This window comes from Prionailurus viverrinus, chromosome B2 (assembly GCF_022837055.1).
Source record: "Prionailurus viverrinus isolate Anna chromosome B2, UM_Priviv_1.0, whole genome shotgun sequence".
Classification (NCBI taxonomy): Eukaryota; Metazoa; Chordata; class Mammalia; order Carnivora; family Felidae; genus Prionailurus; species Prionailurus viverrinus.
The window spans coordinates 49,951,420-49,974,710 of NC_062565.1; the positions used below are offsets into that span (position 1 = coordinate 49,951,420).

The 23,291-nt window shown below is 41.0% G+C and overlaps 1 protein-coding gene across 3 annotated transcripts; it reads right to left on the reverse strand.

Annotated features, from left to right (window-relative positions):
• Nucleotides 1-782: 782 nt before the first annotated feature.
• On the reverse strand, nt 783-22,468 carry IL17F (interleukin 17F). 3 transcript variants are annotated; one of them, XM_047859681.1, is made up of 6 exons: nt 21,571-22,468; nt 19,074-19,184; nt 16,029-16,145; nt 9,355-9,420; nt 2,746-2,954; nt 783-1,625 (listed from the first exon to the last, which is right to left on the reverse strand). In XM_047859681.1, exons 4-6 carry the CDS (start codon nt 9,376-9,378, stop codon nt 1,385-1,387), a joined length of 474 nt encoding a protein of 157 aa, XP_047715637.1. In that variant the 5' UTR covers nt 9,379-9,420; nt 16,029-16,145; nt 19,074-19,184; nt 21,571-22,468; the 3' UTR covers nt 783-1,384. The 3 variants fall into 3 exon arrangements, with proteins under 3 accessions (XP_047715637.1, XP_047715638.1, XP_047715636.1); XM_047859682.1 differs by lacking the exon at nt 21,571-22,468 and having other exon boundaries at nt 9,355-9,422; nt 19,074-20,441; XM_047859680.1 differs by lacking the exons at nt 9,355-9,420; nt 16,029-16,145; nt 19,074-19,184; nt 21,571-22,468 and adding an exon at nt 7,654-7,765.
• Between the last annotated feature and the right edge of the window lie 823 nt (nt 22,469-23,291).

Sequence of the window (23,291 nt, forward strand, 5' to 3'; positions counted from 1 at the left end):
GCCCTTCCATATGCATTTGTCTTTGCATCTCCAGTGGCTAGCACAGTGGCCAGTAAATGTTCACTTTGTACAATAATGTAGCCAGGAAGACGGAGCAGTAAAGAGTTACCAGGGAAACTCAGTTCTGTTTACACCATTTTCCTTAATTCTCCATGTAACCCCCAAGTACCCTTAATAATAAAATAACTCTCCATCTCATACAAACAGAGAGAACTGTAGTTGCCAGAAGCTGGGGGGTGGGAGCAGAGAAATGAGAAGATGTTGGTCAAAGAGTATGAATTTATTTATAAGATGAATACTTCTGGAGGTTTAATGTATAGTGTGGTAACCATAGTTATCAATACTGTATTTATTGTATGCTTGCCATTTGCAGAGAGATCTTAAATGTTCTCCATAAACATAAACACACAGAGGTAACTACATGAGGTGATGGAAGTGTTCACTACCTTACTGTGGTAACCAGTTCACTATAGAGAGAGAGAAATAGAGAGACAGAGAGACAAATCATCATGCTGTATACCATAAACTTACATAATATTATCTGTCATTTATACCTCAATAAAGCTGAGAAAAAAGTCTCCAAGATCTCTCTCTCTCTCACACACACACACACACACACACACACTGCCACATACACACTAATAATAATAACTCTAACAGTAGCCTCTGATGAAAAACTGATGAGGAAATGTGAAAAACAAATAAGTATATAGAATTCAAAATCTTTATGGTTATAAGCTCTGTGAGTATAGGTCAAGACTGGAAACAAACACCTAAAGTATTTTTCAATCATGAATACTTTATTACATTAGTACTAGATATGTTAATTTTTCTCCTAAAATTTTATATAACCAATATATCATAAATATACAGAGAGTTTCCTTACAAATGTAAGTATCAGGCCAACTTCTGTGTTTAGCAAATGTTTAATAAACATATGCCCTAGATCCTTATCCCCATCCTTCCCACCCCACCCTGCACTGTCCCTCCCACACACTCTTACATTGTGGTTGTATTTTTTACATTTTCATCCACATGGCACAGAGCCCCAATTTGCCAACAGAATTCTCGGGAGTGGCACCATATCACAGTGTTGATGTGGCTAGGAAGTGGTCATCGCTGCACGTAAACAGAGCAGGCCAAGGGCGCCTTCATATTCCTCCGGCCATTTTCAGGGGGCTGGGGCAGTGGAACCGCTCAGGACTATGCTATGATTTGGAGGCGCCCCAGAAACCTAACACTATAACTACTACAGAGCTTTGAGAATTCCGCACAGGTCTCATCAAGAGGCCTATGAAGTGGAGAAAACTGGGACCACACAGGACTGGCTGAAGAGCGCTGGGTAAGGAATGGCATTTTCCAGCTTCTTCAGCCAAGCGGCCGTTCAGGCGCGCACGTAGCGGACGATGGGGGTGACACAGGTACAGCCCACAGTCACCCGCACCTTCTCCAGCCGGAAGGTGCGAGAGCAGCCCTGGGGCTCCCTCCGCAGGACCAGGAATTCCTGCTGGATGGGAACGGAATTCATGGAGCTGTCTTCCTGCCCCTCGGCGTTGATGCAGCCCGAGTGCCTGCACTGGGCCTCCACGATCTCCGAGGGGAACCGGTTGGGGTCCCGGGTGATGCTGCAGGAGGAGCAGATGAAAGCAGGTGGTGAGACAAGGGAGATGGAGATGGACAAAAGTGAGAGCCCTGTAGCGCTGGCTGCTCACCTGCAGGGAGGCATTTCCCAGCAACCCAGGGCTGTAGCCAGCTGGCCTGGATTCATACACTGCCCTCCAGCAGGTGTTTAACTGCCAAAGCCTGTTTCTTCCACTCTAAAATGGAGATTCTCATAGGTCTCTTTCATGGAATGGTTGAGAATATTCAGTGATACAAATGCACACAAAACGCTACACTGAAATATTGGCATTCAATAAATGTCAGATCTTTTCTTTTTCATTGCCCTGTTGCTATTATTTAGTTTTCATCCTTTGCCTAGATATGGAACATGACTAGTCAGTCTAATATACAGTCTACAAAGCCTGCTGCTTGGAGAGGTAAACCAAAGCCCCAGAGGTCTGTGAATGCACCACATACTCTCAGTTTCTTCCTGAATACCCGCTCTGCCAGGGGACACAAAGGCAGCAAAGCCATGCCAGCCAACTTGCCACTCCTTTCCTGTGGGAAGCAATTCAGGCAGCCCCAGAAGCCCTTCTAATTGTCCCTGGAATCTATTTTCATACTTGTATTTGGAGCATGTAGATGAGACCTTGCTATTCCAAGATCCGGCACGTCAGATAGCATCACAGGACAGTACCCTAGACATCCCATCCCCAAACGGGCCTCTCACTCTGCCCTCCTCACCTTTCCTTGCAGGCTGATGTCTAATCTGAGTGGAGCACTCCAAACGGACTTTTCTGGCTCCCACTTATTCAGATACAAAGATTATTACGTGGGCTGCTTTAAAGAGCCCCCTCTTCCAAGACAGAAAGTTTGTAAATACCAACCCAGGGCTGCGTGGAGCAGGCAAAGGCAGAGAGTCAATGAGAAGTTACAAGCAAAACAGTTGGACCTCTGACCACACAGGAGGACCTAGCCAGAAAAGCAAACTGTGAGCTCCCAGGCAAAGTGGGATTTCTGTTTTTAAGAGCAAATATTAGGGCTTTTATTTTTTTCTATATTTTCTAAATTCTCTACTTTATGATTAGAATAAATAAACATGTTTTTCAAAAGAACGTGAAGATCAGTCTCATTTGCACTTACTTGTAATCCCAGGGGGAACTGGAGCGGTTCTGGAAATCATTTGAGATGGAAATACCCCCCTGGTTTTGCCTGAGGATGCGAATGTCGACCCTCACGCTGTTATCCTCCAGGGGAGGGCACAGGGCTGTATCCCCTGCTTTAGGGTTTTTCCGGGCTGTCACCTCCCTCATGAGGGTGAGCCCCAACATCAACAGCAGCAGGGACTTAACCTGCAAAATAGAGAAAGTTGAGTTCGTTTGGAACTCTGGTGTCAGTTGCTCTCATCCTCTAGCTGAACTCAGCATCCCCAGTCTTTTGTGGGACCAGGGCTTCTCTCTGAATCTCAGGTCCTCACCTGAAAATGGGAATAGTCATACATGAAGATATCAGGGTGCCAAACTGAGTATATCCTCATTAGCCTGGTGATTGAGACTCCCACAGTCTGAGACTTCCTCAACAGTGGGACAGAAAGCTTATAAGGACCTGAGACTGGGTTTAAATCTTGACCTGGCCTCATCACTGAATCTCCGGTTTCTCTTCTTTCCAACTGGGTTATAATACTCCCTTCATAATAATATTCACAAGATTAAATCTAGTGTTCTATATAAAGTACCTATAAATTTATCTAATAAAAATAAAGGATTAATAAATGATAGCTCTTGTTTTTAGTTCCAACCTTGTATTTCATGAATTCTCCTTCCTCCCAGCCAGCCATCTCGCCATGTAGAATACACTGCCCCCACATCTATCTATCCAAACCCTACACTTCCATCAAGGCCCCACTCAGAGGTAGCCTTCTCTAGGAACCATCTCTAAAGTCATTCAATTAAAAATATGTTCATTCTCCTTCAGCCATAAAGCACTTGCCATCTAGCATTCAAGTGTCATTTCTTTACTGTCTGGAAATGTACTCTCTGTGTTCATGTCAGATATACACCTATTGGATTATAAGTTCCTGCAGGAGAACATGTCCTAGAACAGGTGTTCCACAAATACTTTCTGGATGAATGAAATGAAAAAAACAATACAGTTAAATTAACAATATATTTAAACTCAAAGCACTAAGAAAAGCACTGTGCAAAACCAACTATAGCAAAGTTCCAATTATCCATGTTAATTGAAAGAAGCAGAGCCACTAATGTTGCACAACTACAGAGAATATGGAAACTATTTGTCTTTAGCTCTGAAACATATATTTTTCCTACTTACATTGAAATATCAGTTTACCTGGTATTACAGGAATGCAGAAAGAAAGTGCTCTGTGAAGACCTACCTAAAAGACGAGGTAAAAATCTCTCTAGCTTCCTTTTGTCACAACCATGTTCTGCTCACCCCACCATTACCACCAACCCTTACTGGGGATGGACAAGTCCCATTACCGACTCTCAACATGATGCAGAAAAGGAGCTGAATCTGGGTTGCTTTCATTCTCTGGGCTCAATGTTGTTCAGGCTCACACTTTCCATGGGTTAAGGTAGGGGAGGTTATTAGACATGTCCATTTAAAGGACCTCCTTTTTATATTTTACAGATGCTGGAGGCAAGAAATGACAAGACTAAAGAGAAAGGTCATGGTGTCAACTTGCCATATGAAGGTAGGTGACACTAAAAAGAAGTTGAAAGCAAGATTGACCCAGATAAGCCCAAATGAGGCTGATCTGCCTTCAGATAATCAGCAGTTGTCTACTTTCATCTACTACAATCATTCATTCATTCGGCAACTTTTTCTCAACTGTATAGTGTGGTGACTCAAGATACATGCTCTGGAGTCAGATGTCCTGGGTGCATAACTCAGTTTCAGGACTCTGACTAGCTGCCATTCGCACTGCCAGCATGTGGTAAGTATTCAACACAGGGGGACATTAAGTAGACATTGTGCTAATGACACACAATGAACAGGAAAGATGTGGAATTTGCCCTCATGGATCTTCTGTCTAGAGCTATGAAATAAACTTTAAAAAGTTAAAGGATGCTCTTGTAGACCAGAGGGTTCTTAGGTAACTTCCCAAGCCTACCAATTACTTCTTTAAGGTTTCTTTTTTTTCTTTTTTGAGAGAGAGACAGAAAGCACTCCCAAGCCGGGGAGGACCAGAGGAAGAAGGACAGAGAGAATCTTAAGCAGGCTTCGTGCCCAGCAAAGAACCCAATGTGGGGCTTGATCTCACAACCATAAAATCGAGGGTCGGATGCTTACCTGACTGAGCCACCCAGGCGTCCCTTGGGTTTCTTAAGAAAATTCCTCCTGTGTGTTTTCATCTTTTATCTTTAGTATCATATTCACTGAGTCACTTCTCGCTTTCATTATCAAAGCTTTAAAGTAACTGTATCTTATGGTTATGTGATTCAGCAATAATTTCCATGCTTCTAACAAATCATTATATTTGCTTATTCTTGGAGTATTTTAGAACACACTTTCACATCTCTTTGAATACTGGATTCTCACAACCACCTCACGAAGTAGGCAGAGCTAGTATTAATTATCCCAATGACACCGGTAAGAGTCATGCCCGAAAAGTAACAAACAGCTTCATTGAGTTCACCAGCTTGTTGGTATCAGTCAGGGGACTCAATCCTAGGTGTCAGTGGTCAGTACCATTGATACTAAAGTTCATTATTATTGTCAATATAAAGCCAGCCGTGGTGCTTTAGTCTTAGCTTTGCCTCCCAAGAGGAGGCAAGCATTTTAAGCAATGTGAACAGCCGTGTCAGAATTGCATGAGCGTTGTAGGTCACACAGCTCTTTATCAGGAAATCAGATAATGCCTGCATATCACTCTAGTTTGTTCCACAAAGCTTTTGATCTGAAACTGTAGATTTTAGTGGTTATGCGCTACAGAGCAGGGGCTCTGATATGGCTCTTGCTGATTCTTAAGAAAATGATACATACAGCACTTCTTCTCTGAGAGGTTCAGAGCATCTTATAGATTTGAATTCTTACAGGCTACCTATGAGGTAGATACACAGATATTACTCCTGTTCTGTACACTAGGAACAGAAGCAAGAGAATGCACTAGTGAAGGTGGGCAGTATCAAGACACTGATGGCCTGACTCTCAGGCTCACCTGAGACTACCTGAGTATTTGTCTTCTTTTTTAATTTTAGTTCTTTTTAATTTTTACTTGTTTGGGGGGAGAAATAGAGAGACAGAGCACGAACAGGGGAGGGGCAGAGAGAGAGGGAGACAAAGAATCCGAAGCAAGCTCCAGACTCTGAGCTGTCAGCACAGAGCCCGATGTGGGGCTTGAACTCACGAACTGTGAGATCATGACCCGAGCCAAAGTCAGACGCTTAACCGACTGAGCCACCCAGGAGCTTCTGAGTATTTGTCTCCTGAACTGGTCTGTAATGTACGCTCACCTCTGTAGGAATGTGCTCCAGAGCTTGGCCAGTTCCTAAGCCCACAAGAATTTGCCTCAACTACTTACTGATGTTCTACCTGCCTATACCTTCCAGCTTCTAATCCTATTCTAATGCCCCTTGCATCATCATGTTTCTTGCCGATGGTCCAACAGATTACTTCAAACCAGAAACAGAAATGGCTTTGGAGTACAAAGGTACCCGATAAATTTTTTTTAGACACAAGGTCTTTGAATTTAGAAACCTTGCCTCTGAACCATTCGAGGAAAAGCATACTGTACTTGAAGCCGGTAAACCTAGATTCATGTCCCAGTTCTTATGTGTACAGTACCCAGTGATGTTAAATCACTCGACTCAATTGAGCTTTTTTTTTTTTTTTCATTTGTATAATGGGGAAACTAATCCCAATCTACTTCCTGGGGTTGACAAGAGACTCAGATGTAAAAATAATATTAATATTTTACACATCGAATGCTTTCTCTATCCTTATTGGTTGTTATATTAAAATGACCAATTTAACTAAAAACTAAGCCATTTCAGAGTACAGATTTAGTCATTCTCTATGATACTAATTAATCCCCCCAAAAAAAACATATGAGGGAGATACCATTATTAGTCCCCTTTACAGATAAGGGGAATAATTATGCACAGAGCAGCTAAGTAATTGATCCCAAATCCCACATTTAGTAAGTAGTGGATCTAGGACTGACTCCAAAGCCTATGTGCTCTCAAACTGTTACACTTGGCTGCATTTCTGGTCATCTCTAAAATACCTAAATATGGTAGTATCATCACCATATACTATGACCTTTTATGAAATCCAAGCTCTTTTAAATGACGTGGCTTGTAAATGGAGAAAAAAAAAAAAGAGGGTTTATTTAAGCCAATAATATGGTGAATAATTTCCCAAGCCCTGTTTTCAAGCTCCTCTAAATTATATTCTTCCCAGCCTTTACCTGACTGATGTCAGGCAAGATTCTAGACCCAAAAGAGGTGCTTTCCATTATACTAACATCTCTCTCTCCTCCATGAGAAATGAGACAATGCAAAACTAATCAGCTGTCTTAGGCACAGCCAATTTCCCTCCTCTGGGAGCTATCCAAAGTTCAACACTGGGTGGTTCCACTTCTTTCATCCTGGGCACTCTTTGTCTACTTACAGTCTTAGGGGAGTCATTAAACCTCCTGGAGCCTCACTACCCTTGGCTAAAATACATGTGTACAGATCCTAAGAGGCTGGAAGTCCTCACCATGAAATAAGAGTTTTAGACCAACCTAACTCTATAATGGTGGCCACAGGAGAGATCATGTTCAGCTGTCTGTGACACCAAGAGTGAGCAAGCTATCAATCACCTATGCAAAAGCCACCACATGAGGAGCTATGTTTTATACCCCATTATAACTTCTAGTTATTTTTTTCTTTCTTCTCCACCAGACAGGGGTCAAAATTAAAGTCTGTTCTGCTTTTAAGAAGGAATACCAATAAAGACCCCAATCAAACCTAATTCCTTAGAAATCTGCTATCCTGAAATCCTAGGGCTAACCGCTACTGAACAGCAATTATTTTTACTCACCATGGCTATGTTGCGCAGGATGGTCTTTGTCATTTTGCTCTGGTTGTCTGCTTTGTGTAGTAAATTCTTCCTGTGTGTATGTGTGTGTGGTGTCACCCCGTGTCAAATGTCGCCTGTGCTGTGTCAATGAGAGCACCTGTCGGTTTTATAGCAATCACTGTCCTTATTTCGATTGACCTGCTTACTGTCTAAGTTGTGGTTACCCCAGAATTACTGACGAATGTAGTTTTTTTTTTCCTCTATTACATTTCCTGAAGGGGAATCAGAGAGGGACCCTAAAAGGGATGGCGGAAAAAGGGCCAAATCTTCCTTTTCTTCCACCCCACCTCTACCCCCACTGACCTCAAATTACAGCAAAATTCTTAACTAATTTACTACAGAGATGAACCAAATTACAAATTGTTGTCATGATCTTTTATGTTCTTCCACAAATGGCTAACGACTCTTGTCACGTACCATATGTTCTACTTTCCTTCATAGGATATGAACCATGACTTAAGTGAAAGGTATGTCATCCTTAGAGGATCCTTGATATTAAATGAGAGGACTATCTTTAGTCCATTTTTGAGTGAGAAAGCAAAACCAAAGAAATTAATGACATCAGTGAGAGATTCAAAATTATTTCCCCAGGTAGTTTCCTCGACTCCCTGAACAAATTCTATTTTAACCCCATGCTTAAAATCCTATTGATAGTTAATAAATAATCATTTTCATATAACATACAATGTCCATTATCTTGGCCATCTCTGATTAAGATTTTTTTTTAACAAAAATGAATTGGCAAGTAGAGTCTTTAAATGCTCTAACATAATTTTAAATGACCTATGGAAAGTTAATTTTTCTCAGTTCCGTTCAAGTCAGCAAACATTTATTAAGTACATATTATATGTCAGGTATTGTATCCTAGGGATACACAGACATTTCTGAAGTACAGTATCTTAATTTCTTTTTTTTTTTTTTTAATGCCCAGTAAGACCAGGTAAAACTACACATGCTCTTTTAAAAAGGCAAGGCACATTCCAGCATGGTAAGTCATTTTCCTCTATCACAACACGTTTGAACAACTTTCCTCCATTTTCTTCAAATGAAGGAAATGAAAAGGAAGCAGCTCTTGGATTCATTGGAAGCCCCTCCAAGACCAATCAAAATTCTTCTGTGATAATGAGCCTTTCATCCATATTTCTCCTCCCCATACCTGTGGATTCTTCTCTGCACCTCTCCGCTGGAACAATCAGAAGTTTAACTCCTATAAGAAGACTTCTTTGAATCATCCTCTCAGGCATCATTCCCTTCCTCATTATCTCTGTGCTCATATTTAGTCTATCATACTTCTGTATATGTTTCTGAGGTCTTCATGGACTTACAGTAACTTTAGTACCCCCCCCCATAATCTATACCAGCCTCCTTCTCTAAATACACACCTCCAAATATAAGACCTAAATTAAAACAGTACATTTTCTATGCATATAGAGATTCAAGACAAGTCTCCTAGCCAGCGCCTTCCAGCCAGCCTGAAGCCCCTAAGCCTACTGTGTAGGGAATTTCCAAGGCCATGCCAGCTATGTCCTTCTATATACTCAGTAAAGCCAGCACATAAATCAAGAGCCATGTTTTCAAATTTAATTATCAGTCATGCTACCAAAGCAATATATACAATAGACCCTTAAAAGCATATTAAATCGAGTGGGTTTAATTACTTACTTTCTTTGGTGGTCTCTTCTCCATTCAGAGTGATACCTCAACACATAGGAGACTTCTTCACCAGCTCTCTTGAAAGAAGGAACAAGTAAGTCACTTTGAATTAAGAGTGCCTGGTTCAATACAAGAGGACTTGCTGCACTGCAGAGAATTAAATGGCCCTTTATGTAAATAGGAAACTGACCTCTTACATCCAGCAGTCACAACGTTTTCCCTCATCAAGGTAAAAATAAGTAACTCATCAGGATGTCAAACTAGTAACCAGCTATCACCAAGTTCAAACTCAATCAACAGATCCAGATCATTATTTCATCTAACATTTATTACACACTTCTCACACTGTAAATTATGTGCAAATACTGGGGGCACAATAATGATTATATGATGAACACACAGCTGTCTATGGTGGAAGGCCTTCACTGCCCCTGTACCACCCATGACCCAAGCTGTTACCACCTTTAGAAGTTTTAGTAATACAAGTGGAACTGTCATTCAACTTACTGACAGCCAGGACACTCTACCCACAGAAAGAGACAACATAATATGTTGTAGTTCCAAGAATGGGGTACACACAGCCTCATGTGTGGTAAAATATTATAGCTGGTCAAACATCCAAGTTAGCAAGACTTTTTATGCCCTACCATGTGCTGGAAGCCATGCTACATGTCTGTTGGGGTTACTCTTACAGGAAATAGACTGTACTATTATAGTCTCTACCTTAATGATTTTAAAATCTAGTTATAGAAAGAAAGCAAATACACATATACTAGCCAATAAGATAATAACGAGATGGTTGGGGATACTGTTAGCTAAACGTACACATTTAGTTTTACAAATCCAACCTTGGACAGATTTTATCCCCAAAAAAGCTGAATGTGATCAGGATAAGCTGTCATAACCTAGCAGTATACACATGGGTATGGAAATTGAGCTACAATGGGTATGGTAGCTCCTCTACCGCAGCAAAAGGCTAAAATAGTGGCATGATCTCTAATGGTCAGGCAGGAGGCTGAAATGACAAGGAAATCATAGGCTAGCAAAATGATGACCCACAGTATGCAATGACAAAACACTTGGTAAAATTATTGCTTGCAATAACCTAAAGGTACAATAAGAGCTCTAGAGGAAGAGATGAGAAAACAGAAAGTTGTATGTTAGATGCTACTGTCTGCATTTGGCAAGGTAGCCTAAGGAAGAAAATGAAAGAAAATGAAGAGTCCAGAAATTCAGAGCCTTGGAAAAAAAAACCCAAAATATTTCTATCCCCCAAAAGGAAAAGATAAGATTGAAAAAAGTCTTTGAGGGAGAAATGCCAGGTAAAACCTGTCAATCAAATAAACTTCCTACAGGCAAGAATCTACATGAAGCATCTAATAAGTTCTTTTAATTGGATAAAAGGACTCGGAATAAAGAATGTAAGTGTGTAGTTCTAATAATCTACCATTAAATCAAGACAGGGAAACTTACAGCAATGAAAAAGCAAAGACATGGAGATTCTAGGAATTATGGCACAAAAAGAACCAACTTAGATGAAAGTTTACTAAGTTTTTGAGAGAGTTCTCAAAGTTAATCACAAGCCAACTGTCAGCCCCATAACCATCTAGGAGCGCAAAGGCCCAAGGAAGGTATATTTGCCAACACTCTTTCAGATGTGGGCAGATTACTGGGGGAAGAAAACTCCCAGGAGGTGGAGTCAAGGACCACACTACATCCTTGGGAGGAGGTGATCCTCTCTCAAAAAACAGAATCAGGGTCTAATCAAAGAATAGTCCACATGCCCTGGCTATGGGATCCCCACAATGTCAACCAAGCAGGATTTCAAGGTTTCTACACACCAGAACTACTGTGCATCGCCCATTCTCTCTTTGCAAATGAAAGTGTCTTACCCCCATCTAAACTGATGGATCAAAACATTAAATAATTTAACAGGCTTTTCTGTGTATTTTCATTTTTTATTAGACCTCTGACTCCATATCAAATAGCCAGTTATATAATGTTATCATATACTAGATCTAAAGAATATTAACCAGGAATTAAATGCAAAAAATAAACTGAGGCTATAAGCTATTAGTATACAGCTTACTTTCACCCAGTCTTATCTCCAAATGATACTGAAACACTTCTTTCTAATTTCCCTGAAGCACTTATTTATGTTAGTCAGACCTTTCTGAATGTAGGTGAAGATCATCGTGTCAGAATTGCCTCAAAGTATTATGGCTTTTATTGTCAACCTCAAATTTCAAGTTTCTTGCACCTCTTCTCCTCTTCAAGCATAAAAATTCTTCCTCTGCTCAGGCTATTCAAGCTAATCAAATACATGGTTTATTTTGCCTTTTTTAGTCCCTAGATCATTTAGAAAGTCCATGTCCCATTCCCTTTCATAACATTACCTCTCTATCCTCTGTTGAATAAAACCATGTGGTGATATGATAGCATCTGTTCCTGTAAAGCTACAGATTCCATAAATTCCACAATTCCTTTTTCCCTCTTTTAATGCAGAAGGTTATTATCTTCAGCTCCAGTATTCTTTGTGCCTATTAACTCAGTTTTACCTATTTTGTTGGAAGCCAAATTCAAGTACATTATGTGCTTTCTAGAATCTCCATAAGATCACATTCCATAGCAACTAACCCCCCTTTAAGTTTAACATATATTCACTATGGAAAGATTTTCAAGAACAAAACAACTTTACTTTTGGTTTAAACACTATAAAGAGTTTATTACAACGATCATTGGTCAGATGAAAATACGGTGCTGGGGTTTTCATATATTGATGTTTGTGGGCATGGGAATTATGTGGCCTTAAGTCAACAAAGGATAAAAAAACATGGAAGCCCTCCTTTCCCTTCTCTCTGTAACTTTCTCTTCTCTCCCTAGCCCTCCAGTCCCTCTCTCTCTTTTTCTGTGTCTGTCTAAAAAAAGAGTACAATTCCTGATCATCTGATGAAAAAATGAATCTGTGTGAAGAGTTACAGTGAAGAGACATGAAGGAAGGGGATTGGAGACAAAAGCTGACAAAGAAGAAAAGTAAGGGGGGAGGGAAAGACTTAGGAAAGGAGTTTCTCTGGGGTGCTGTGTGAGAATCCTGGGTAAAACAAGGTTGAGGTCACTGCAGAAAGTTCCAACTCAAATGAGGACCAACCCCTCAATTCTGAGTCTATTCTCTGGACTGTGGAGGCTTTTTGCACCAGAGTTTTATCTCCTTGTTAACAAAAACACCATTTGTTTAATGTTCACTCTGTACCACTGGGCTGGGTACCTAACATGGGTCAGAAGAAAAATAAAAGTACTGTCCAAAAAAACAAGAAAATCACCATGACAGTTTCCTCCACCCAGAAGTGCCATGAATTTTATGTCAGACCAGATGGCACTTCTGTTTTGGAGAGAGCTGACCGTGGGCCTTTTGGGAAGAACACTGATAGAGCCTACCTCTATCCAGGGCGAATATAGAGAGGAAAATACTCTTCTTCCAAAACAGAAACAAAGAGGGAGGTTGCTACACATACAAATAATAGGAATTTGAGTTACCCCAGAAGGAAGAGAAATGGAGGGATGCCAGTAAGAAAGTATGGTGGCTGCCATAGCAGGGAAACTTTATAGAGTCATGAGGCTTATCTTCAAATTGTTTCCATGTCTACATGTGTTTTAAATCTCTTCCATTAATTCTACACCTAAAATTCGTTATACATAAAATAGTCCTACAATGTCTACATAGCTGCAAAGTGATGTGAAGAGAGAATATACCAGTCTCGGGAACAGAGGCAGCAAGAGTGGAGCAAGCAAAAACTTGCAGTGAGACAGTAAGGACCATCCCCACTCCCCCACCATCCAGGAGGGCTTGGCTGCTGAGTTGATCCTGGGACCAGCAGCATCCAGCTCGCTAGCCCCCGGGAAATGGTTAAAAAGGTAGAATCTTGGTTGATGGATATTAACTAGGCTTACTTGTGGCAATCATTTCACAATAGATACAAATATCAAATCCTTGTATACTTGAAACAAATATTTTATGTATCAATTATATCTCAATTAAACAAGAAAAAAGAAATCAGTGTACACTAAAAAATTAAAATAGATAATACATGAAAAAATAGTTTAACCTCAAGAGTAATCAAAGTAATGCAAATTAGAATAAGATAACCATATTTAGCCTCTCAAATTGGCATGGATTTTTAAACATGCGATATTAATAGAATAGGGAAAGGGGATACTTTCAGGTGTGACAGCCAGGCGTGTTTGGTACAATTTCGTGTAGGTCATGTAATAACATGCAACAAAAACCTAAAAAAAAGTTCCACCCTCGGGAATTGTTCTAAAGAAACAGAAACACACTCAAATATCCACATAAAAGAATATTTAGAGGGGAAAAATGAAAATGCCCTAGATTTCCAACAATAGAGTAACGGTTAAGTAAATGTCATTCTGTGTTATGATAGAATCTTTGTAGCCATTAGAAACTGCTTTCTGAGAAGATTTAATAACTTTAAAAATACTTCTGTTGTAACATTTGTTGAAAATATCAAGACATAGCTCATATAATGTATGACCTTACTTTGTATGGATATATGCACACTATGTATATCCATGTATGTATATGTATGTACGTGTAAATGTACACTCATTGAAAAGTACCTAAAATATATATATATTAAAAAAAAAAAAAAGTAGAATCTCAGGCCCTCACCCCAAACCTATTGAATCAGACTCTGAATTTTCACAAGATTTACATCACATGAAAGTCTGGGATACACAGCTTTACGGAACATTTTTAAAAAGTGCGAGACTTCCCGTAAAATTACAGTAGAGTTCGCTAGACACATTACGTTGTCTACAACAGAAATGGTGAGTCAAGTACCCTGAAAGAGTGATCGGAATAAGGAAACCTGAGCCTTAAATCTCAAAGCTGCACCCCCTCATAGCTAAGAACCATACCTATTCTACCCTAGAATGTTCCTTGGTGAGGGCAGGATAGAGAATCGGACAGCGAGATAGTTCCATGTCACAATTCAGTAGCAGGTGCTTTGGGGTGGCCTAACCAAGCTACCCACAGGCTAGCTGTAGGCAACTCAGGTTTCGTGCAGACTTTCACTTACTCAGCAGCCAAGCTGATTTCCTGCATCGAGGTGGATGGAATTAGTCAACAGAAGACCCAAGTGCGGGGACTGGGGAAAGCCCGAGTGAGTGTCTATCGAATGCTGTCGAATTTTCCTGGCTTCCTCTCACTAAAATTTCTCCTCAGCTTGTTTCTACCAGGGTCATACAGGAACCAGGGGATCAACAACGTTTGCTCCTGGACTTCCCCACTGTTGTCATACTGACAACCAGCAAAGTTTTGAGGTGGTAAGTTGAGATGGCAAGTCTGGCCCCAGAAAGATGATGTTGCACTCCCTTCTTGCCTCTAGATTACACTGCCAATTCCTTAGACACTGGCCCAAATCTTATGTGTGGCCCCAGCCTAACTCATGAAAGAAGTCACCTTCTCAAACTTGCCATGTGAGGGAAATTTTGTTTTTCAGCTTCTGCTCCACAAAATGTTTTGTATTTGAGCCCTCCTCTCTCTGGGCCAGTTCCTTTTCCTTGGAATGTCCCTTTCAGTTCTTTCTGCTCATTGAGGTTCTCCATAAACTCCTAGCCTCGTCCTCAAAATCCATCTCCTCTGACCTTCCATCTCCCATTGTGTCTTTCCCTCTTCTGATGGCTCAACTTAACTCTCATGGCATTTCATTTAGCATTTACTTAGATACAACTTTTCTACGGTCCACTTGACCAGCTATGTGTATGTGCTTTGGCTTTTTAAGTTTTCAAGTGTTTATGCCTGATGTGTTCCCTGGATCTTAAACTCTTTCAAGGAGACAGCTGTGATTTCTGCTCTATGTTCCCACCACTTCCGCACCCCTAGCAAAATATCCTATTCACAGCTAGTACTCTATGAATATTTATTCACTTGATTTAATGTTGACACTAGTTTATTTCTTCTTCCACCTAGTTTTGTGCTAATGAAGGGGATCAGAGTATGCCACCATAAAATATGCAGGAAAAGCTCTCTGCCCTCCCCCTTTCTGTCTAAAAGCAGGGCATAAATTTCCCTTTGTAAAGGTAACATATATTTTCACTTACAAAGGTGTCTCCCTGTCCCATAGTAGGAAGAGAAGGATAACTCTTAATCATGGGAGTTATCTCTTTTTCATCAATGGTGAAGGTACAAACTTGAGTCTGTATAACAAATCCCACTAAATAGCTTTAATTTTTTATTAGCTTCCCCCATCAATTTACCTTCCCACAATTTACTTCTACTAGAAGTCGAAACTTTGTGTAGTTACTTTTCCACAGTTTATCACTCTTAGTTAAAATAGTACATAAGCCCCCAGCTCTAACCATTTTTTTTGGTCCTTCCTATCTCTTCTATAAAGGGCTCCATATGCATGCATAATAAACTCTTTCTCCTGCTAATCTGTCTTTTGTCAGTGTAATTTATAAGGCCCAGGTACAGAATCTAGGAGGGTAGAGGAGAGAGATTTTCCTCTCCTACATTAATTTCAATTCCTAACACATCAGATGGGCTGCCCAAAAAATTATTAATTAAAGAGGGTTATTTTGAACCAGAGAAAAACTTATAGACACATAATATTATCTTCAAGTATTTGGAAGTTTTGTGAAATGGAGAGAAACTGGACTCTCACCAGAAGGTCACACCAAGACGCTAGCGAACATCAGGTAGTGACATTCCAATGGGCAATCATATATTAGGTGGCTCTTTGGACTGGACCTCCATCAACATCTTTTCAAACTTTGGGATCCTGTGAAAACCAAAAAAAAATTTTTTTTTTTATATTTTAATGTTTATTTTTGAGAGAGAGACAGAGTACGAGTGGAGGAGGGGCAGAGAGAGAGAGGGAGACACAGAATTGGAAGCAGGCTCCAGGCTCTGAGCTGTCAGCACAGAGCCCAATGCAGGGCTCGAACTTATGAGACATTAGATCATGACCTGAGCCGAAGTCAGAGGCCCAAACGAGGCACCCCCAAAATTTGGTATTTTAATTAAACATCCCCGCAATCTCAGTCTTGGGAGTAGGGGTGTGTATGAGTGTGCACACGTGGGTGGATACACTACTGTATCTTTTGCCCTTTTCTTGAGTTTTTTTCCTCTGTGGAAAACAATCACATGACTCCAAATGCTAAAAATTCTAAGTATGTTTCCTACAAAGATCCAGATTAAGAAGAGAATAACTTGGGGGTGGGGGGAAGACCAGAGAAAGAGCACTGAGACAACCGCACTTCTGAGAAATGTTACTTTCACTCCTGCATGGGACTGACTCAGAATGATGAATCTCGGGGCTCTCCTCATTTTGGCAGAAACACTATAGAAGGACAGGATGAAATGGGTTTCCTGCAAAGACAGTTCATCTTTGTGGAGGTGAGGGACTGAAGGGATACAAAGAAGGGTGGAGGAAGAGAGGAGGGGAAGGCACATGGGAAGGAAAAGCAGAGCACACAGGAGCAGAGAACAAGTGCTCCCCAGTTAGCAGGGCTTGTACCACTGCTTTCCTGCTGCATTTGACCCAGGAGATAAAAGGAAGGTGGATGGGGAAGGACGTCAGGGAAAACACAGATTCTGAGAAGGTTCTTGGCCATGCCGACAGGAGCACTTATTGAAGCTAGAAAGCTTCCTGTAGATTGAACATTTATGTCCATCACCTAGGTTTCATGCTGAGCAAATAGCCCAGGGAACACCACTGCTCACTTTCTTGCTCCAGGACACCCCTTACACCCTACAAGTGTACATGTCCAGGGCACCCCTGTGCTCTGTGTAAGTTAGCACCTAACTTATAGGAGCCATTAAGGCAGGGAGACATCTCTTTACCTTTTGCTGTCAGCCTCCATCATAGATTTCAGGGGCTCTTTACCTCTTTAGAGGTAATCTGATCCAACCCCCTCAGCTGATGATGGAGGTCGGATGGCTTTCCTACAGACCACCTCCAATGGAGGAGCCCAGGCTGGTCTGAGGCCTCCCAACTCCCTCCAGTATCCATCTTCAAATAAAGGGGCCTGTCTCTCCAACTCCTCCAGGGCCATTTTTCTCTTTAACAAAGAGCTGCCAAGGAAGGAAACAGTTATATTAATAGCCTTACATTGTAGGTTAAAGCCATACAGCTCACAAAGCACTTTCACGTACTTGATTTTATTGGACTCTCACAACAATTGCATGAGGAAAAGATGATCAGTCTCTCCGTTTCACAAGAAATTGAGACTTAAAGAGTGCATGGCAACTGTCCAAAGCCACACAGCTATCAAATAACAGAGTTTGGAATTCAAACCACGGCTTCTGACCCCCAAGCCCAGAGAAGGAATGCACATGCAAGGCTGGAGAAAATTTGACACAAAGATGCCCAGGGCCTGGTGGAAAGGAGACAGTTGTCAGAGGATGAGACTTGAAGAATGAACAACATCTTCTAGGTGATGTCCGGACCGGAGTCAGGACACTTGCTTGACTCTGTGACTCTGCCTGTCACAGTGACTCTGCCTGTTCTCTGAAGAAGAGGAGAAATAAAACAGTCTTTGTTTCTTTTGTTTTTTGTTTTGTTTGTTAATTCTGAATCCTTCTTAGCCTTTACACATGGTCTTACACACATTTATCTGTGTGTGAACAAGTTAAATGGAAACAAGAGCCAAGTCAAATGGTTTCAGTGACAGCTCTTAAGATGCCTTGCTCTACCAATTTTTCATTCCTAGTTCTCAAAGATTATGTACTGATGGGAAGTTGCTTTCTCTGCACTTGCTATTTATAGTGATAGAAATTTTAAAACACCTCCATAAGTCTGAACTACAAGTACTACTAACGGTATTATGTGGGAAGTACACAGTATGCAATCTTAAAAATTAATTTCAAGTCCTAACTACAGTAAATTTGTCAATTTAAAAAAGGTACCAGTGGGGGTGATGATGATATCCAGTGTCAGCAAGGATGTAGGACAAAGGGCATCCCTCACACACATGTGGGGATATAAACTGGCAATTTGGTGAAACATATCTAAAACTTTAATAATGTTTATATTTTTGATCCAGCAAGGACACTTCTAGGAAATCATCCTAAGGAAATAAATAAGTAGGTACACACAAATCTGGCAACAAGGCATTATTTATAATCATGAAAAATTAAACAAAAGCTCAACTATATAGGTATATATACATTTATCTGGCAAAAAGAAAAACCCCAAGGTATATTTTCTCTGGATGACTAGATTACAAGTGCTCCTATTTACTTCTTATGGTTATTTTCTAGTATTTCTCTAATGAAAAGATTGTTTTTATAATAAGAAAAAAGTATATTTCAGTGGTTTTAGTTTAAAAAAATTTAAAGTTTAGGGCTGCCTGGGTGGCTCAGTCAGTTGAGCATCTGACTTCAGCTCAGGTCACAATCTCACTGTTGGTGGGTTCGAGCCCCGCGTCAGGCTCTGCACTGATAGTTCAGAGCCTGAAGCCTGCTTCAGATTCTGTGTCTCCCTCTCTCTCTCTGCACCTCCCCCCTCACACTCTGTCTCTCTCTCTTGAAAATAAATAAATGTTAAAAAAACAATTTTTTTTTTTTTACTTAAAGTTCCCAGAGGAGTAGAATTTCCTGGTAATTGTAGGGCCCACCATAGCATAAACTTTGTGAGAAGATATGAAATAGCAAATACCAATCACTGCCAAACAGGCTTCCAAGGGCAAATTGCTGACAGCATTACCGATTATGGAAGGTCTTCAATTTCACCTCTGCACACTGGTACCCAGGCTGTTGTCACACCAGGTTCACTCATAGATGTAGCTGTGACCACTTCCTTAGAGCAGTCTCAGCCCTTTGAAAGCAGCAGCATAGTATGATGGTTAGAATACAGTCATTAAGAAACAAGATAGCCCTGAATTTGAATCTGGAAATCTACGGGCTACTAGCTATGAGGACCTGGGCAATCATCTGACCTCTCTAAGACTGTACTTCCTCTTTGGTAAATCAGGGAGAGTAAAACCATCCCAGAGGACAGTAGGGAAGATTTAATGAGGTAATTTACATGGTGCTTAGTGTATATAGTAAGCTTTTAATAAAAATGATCACTTTTAGGAGAGCCACCCCTTCTCACCTGCCCCAATCACTAAGTGCATGGAGTTATCTCTGGGAATTAGTTTGCTTAAAGAACTTGGAACCCTTCATCAGCTTCCCTATGTTATACAGCATCCCTATGTTAATCCTAATTTTTTTTTTATCATCCATTAGAGTTAAATGTGACATGTATTTGCACTTCTGCAGGATTTTCAGAACTCTGACTTTACACTCAAAGTTTCAAAACATTCTTAGTCCCTAAATCCCTATCTCAATGTCAAATGCTTAATCCCCGACTTGCTGGTACCACTGGATATATTGTGAAGTGTCACTTTCAAAACTGGTTTTTCATGTTCATCAAAGATAAATTGTAATAGCTATAGTGAGGTGGCAATATCATTTTGGTTCTCTATTTTCCCAAACAGACCATTATGTTTTATTAGTCACAGGAACATTTTTAAAAAATAGAACTATGCACACAGTTCAATTCCAACTTTAGGCTATATTTTTGGAGATTTTATCCAGCTTTATTATAGCTCTCATTCAGGACTCTATCCACTTAAATTAATAGAACAGCACACATCTGTAAGATGGCATGAGCTGACCTATCTATGGCAAGGTTAAGTGTTGATACTTAAGTGTAGGAAGGCTTAGTTTGCAACCAAAAGTACCTGCTGGGAGAACTATTAGCAGAATGGTAAATCCCAGCAGAAGCTAATATTCTCCTACAGGCTGTGGAAACATACTCGGGGTTTAATAGTAAAAATATTTAGGAAAAGAAGTTAAAATTTTAATTCTCTCCCTTGAGGAAAGACTGAAGAGAATGAGCTAGGATTACATGCTGGTTAATAATGGGCCAGGCAGAATCCAGCATTCATCACTGAGGCATCAGATTTCAAAAAGAAAGTTAACTAGGTTTAGGGGCGCTTGGGTTGCTCAGTGGGTTGAGCATCCAACTCTTGAGCTCGGCTCAGGTCATGATCCTAGGATGGTGGGACTGAGCCCTGCACTAACAGTGCAGAGCCCACTAGGGATTCTCTCTCCCTCTCCCTCTGTTCTTCCCCTGCTCACGCTCTCAAAATACTTATTATTTTTAAAAAAAAATTTTTTTTAACGTTTATTTATTTTTGAGATAGAGACAGAGCATGAATGGGGGAGGGGCAGAGAGAGAGGGAGACACAGAATCGGAAGCAGGCTCCAGACTCTGAGCCACCAGCTCAGAACCCGACGCGGGGCTTGAACTCATGGACCACGAGATCGTGATCTGAGCTCAAGTCCGATGCTTAACCGACTGCGCCCCCCAGGCGCCCCTCAAAATACTTATTTTTAAAAAAACAAACTAGGTTTATATTTCAGCAAATTAAAGCTAAACAAAAACTTTTATTCTAAAATTTTTCTAGGAATTAAATAAAACCCCTTGAGATAAGTGGAAACATCCCAGAAAATACCCACAAATAGAGAAGCCCCAAAATCACAACCTTCAAAAAGTGGATCTAACAAGATGATAGATTCATTCTGACCCACCTCCAAGTGATGCTAGGGCTAATAACATGTGGGTAGAACTGACACTGGGTGTTAAGACTCATATGCATGATCCGAAGGGACCTCAGAGATCACCTGTTTCAACCATCTCCCTTCCTAGCTAAAGAAACCAAGCATTTCCCTCTAAGGAAGTGGCTTGCCCTGCCTGGCTGGCTGTCAGCCACATATGGTCGGAAAAGGAACTCGAATGCAGCACTCTTTGCTTCCCAGTGCAGGGCTCATTTCCTCTGCCAACTCTGGGCTCTCTAAAGGTTTCCTGTGCAACCGTGCACAGCACTCCACCTCCCCACACCCCTACTTTATAGAGCTTCAGTGGTGATACTTGTTCCTGGAAGGGGAGCGAGGAATGCAGGGAAGGTGGATAACTCCCACACAGCTCAGTCAGGACTGAGTAGCTTTGGCAGCCAGCACACAGGTGACTCATACCTGCCTTACTCTACTGACCAAACCCTTTGGGGGAAACCTGACCTCAGAAAGTCTGGAATCATTGGGACCACTAGTATAGTTCAAAAACTCAGGACAAATGAGAAGAGGATAACCTATTCTTTGGCTTCTATGAGCCTTTCTCGTTACCTTCATCCTCCGAGTTTTCCTAATGAACATACCTCATAGGGCTGTTGTGAGAACTGAGGGAACACACTGCCTACACTGGGCAGATCTCAGTCCTTGGGAGAAGGCGAAAGAACCCTTTGCTACAAGCTAGAGGTAAAGGTCATCCCTGTGAGAAGCACTGGAGTCAGAGCCGCACGGACCAGAGGGCAGGGACCATCAAGGAGTGGAAGGGCAGGAAAGAGAACAGAATTCAGGAACTTAACAAGGGGGAAATTATAAATGGCTTTGATTAAAAGATCACATGTTTTGCTTTGTTTTGTATTTTAGAGAGAGAGGGAGAGAGGGTGCGAGCAGGAGAGGGGCAGGAGAGAATCTTAAGTAGGCTTCATGCTCAGCATGGAGCCCGACATGGGGCTTGATTCTCTGTGCTGAAATCAAGAGTCAGATGCTCAACCGAGCCACTCAGGTGCCCTGGTTTTTTTAATAAATACATCAAAATGAATCGTTTTGTTTTAGTGAAAGTTGGAATTGCAGTAATAATGAAGTATCACGAAGTATTTCCATGCTCGTGGGCACTTACCACTTGCTCAGTTATGTCTCACAAGCACCCTAAGAAACAGCAAGCATCCCCATTTTACAGATAAAATAACAAGTAGCTCAACACTCACCCTAAGTTATTTGGTAAATGGCAGAGGAGAGACTCAATTCCAGCAACTCCTACCAAATTGTCTTTTTTGACAGCTATCTTTCCATATTGACATTTCATTTATCCAGGAGAGCTCAAGAATAACGTAGCATAAAATTTTTCAAGGTAGGACTTATTTCTCTAAGCCCCACAAATTACTTCAACTATTTCAATGGCAACATTAAATGTAAACAGACTTCTCTTTTTGAATGAAGCATGTAGATAATGAAGCGTGTACTTCTCTGTCCTGGTGAATCTGGGCCATCACCAGTCTCAGTGCTGTGTGGCCCAGCAGCACCCTCAGGAAGAAAGACCTGCATGCAAGTCAACCCCCTGGCAGTTCCTGCAGCAGGAATAGGAACATACAAACACTGAGTAGGAACATATCCTTCAAATGCTTACCAACTTCTTTAATGTCACTGCAAGTTGGGAAACTACACACATTTTTAAAAACCCAATGTAAAGATTGAGTTCCTAACAGTCAATTTGACACAATTACCACCTACTGTGACTCCAGAATACATGGTTTTCTCTTTCAGATTCTTTGGATAGCTCGCAGAGCTGAAATGTCAGCAAGGTAAACTTGGCTTTACAGCTTTTACAAACTGCTAGATCAGCCTACTTTCCCACTCAGCCTGAGTTTCTCCAGGTGTGAAAGATAGAGAGCAAGAGTCCTACTGACAAAATGTTGGACCTTTCTGGAAATGATCATCTGAGGAGATCCTTTAAAATCCCTAGCTTTTCTTCATATCAGTATCCCATGGTTGCTCCCACCCCTTCCTGATACTCTCATGGCCCTCTCAATGTCTATAGTTCTTACTGGATGTAACCCTCATTATATTTTAAAATTTCTCACTGACACATTAGATGTGTATATCCTCAACCAGTAGGCCTCAAGAGCATCCAGTCCCGTATTTGCACCAATTCAGAGCATAATATAGGACTCATTGTCAGTGTTCAATTAATGTCAGATTCCTCCCTCTGATACCATTGCCCTCTCCTGTGGAACTATGCTTTCTGGATTACTTCCAATAGGACTTGGATTTCACATCTGCAAACAAACAAACAAAATCACAAAGACAAAACCGG

Excerpts from the sequence above, each read along its gene's own strand:
- IL17F (XM_047859680.1), bottom strand. The coding sequence starts at position 7,686 with ATGACAAAGACCATCCTGCGCAACATAGCCATG. Across the intron at positions 2,955-7,653 it reads TCCTGCGCAACATAGCCATG|GTTAAGTCCCTGCTGCTGTT; the intron begins GTGAGTAAAAAT and ends TCTATTTTGCAG. Across the intron at positions 1,626-2,745 it reads AGTTCCCCCTGGGATTACAA|CATCACCCGGGACCCCAACC; the intron begins GTAAGTGCAAAT and ends CTCCTCCTGCAG.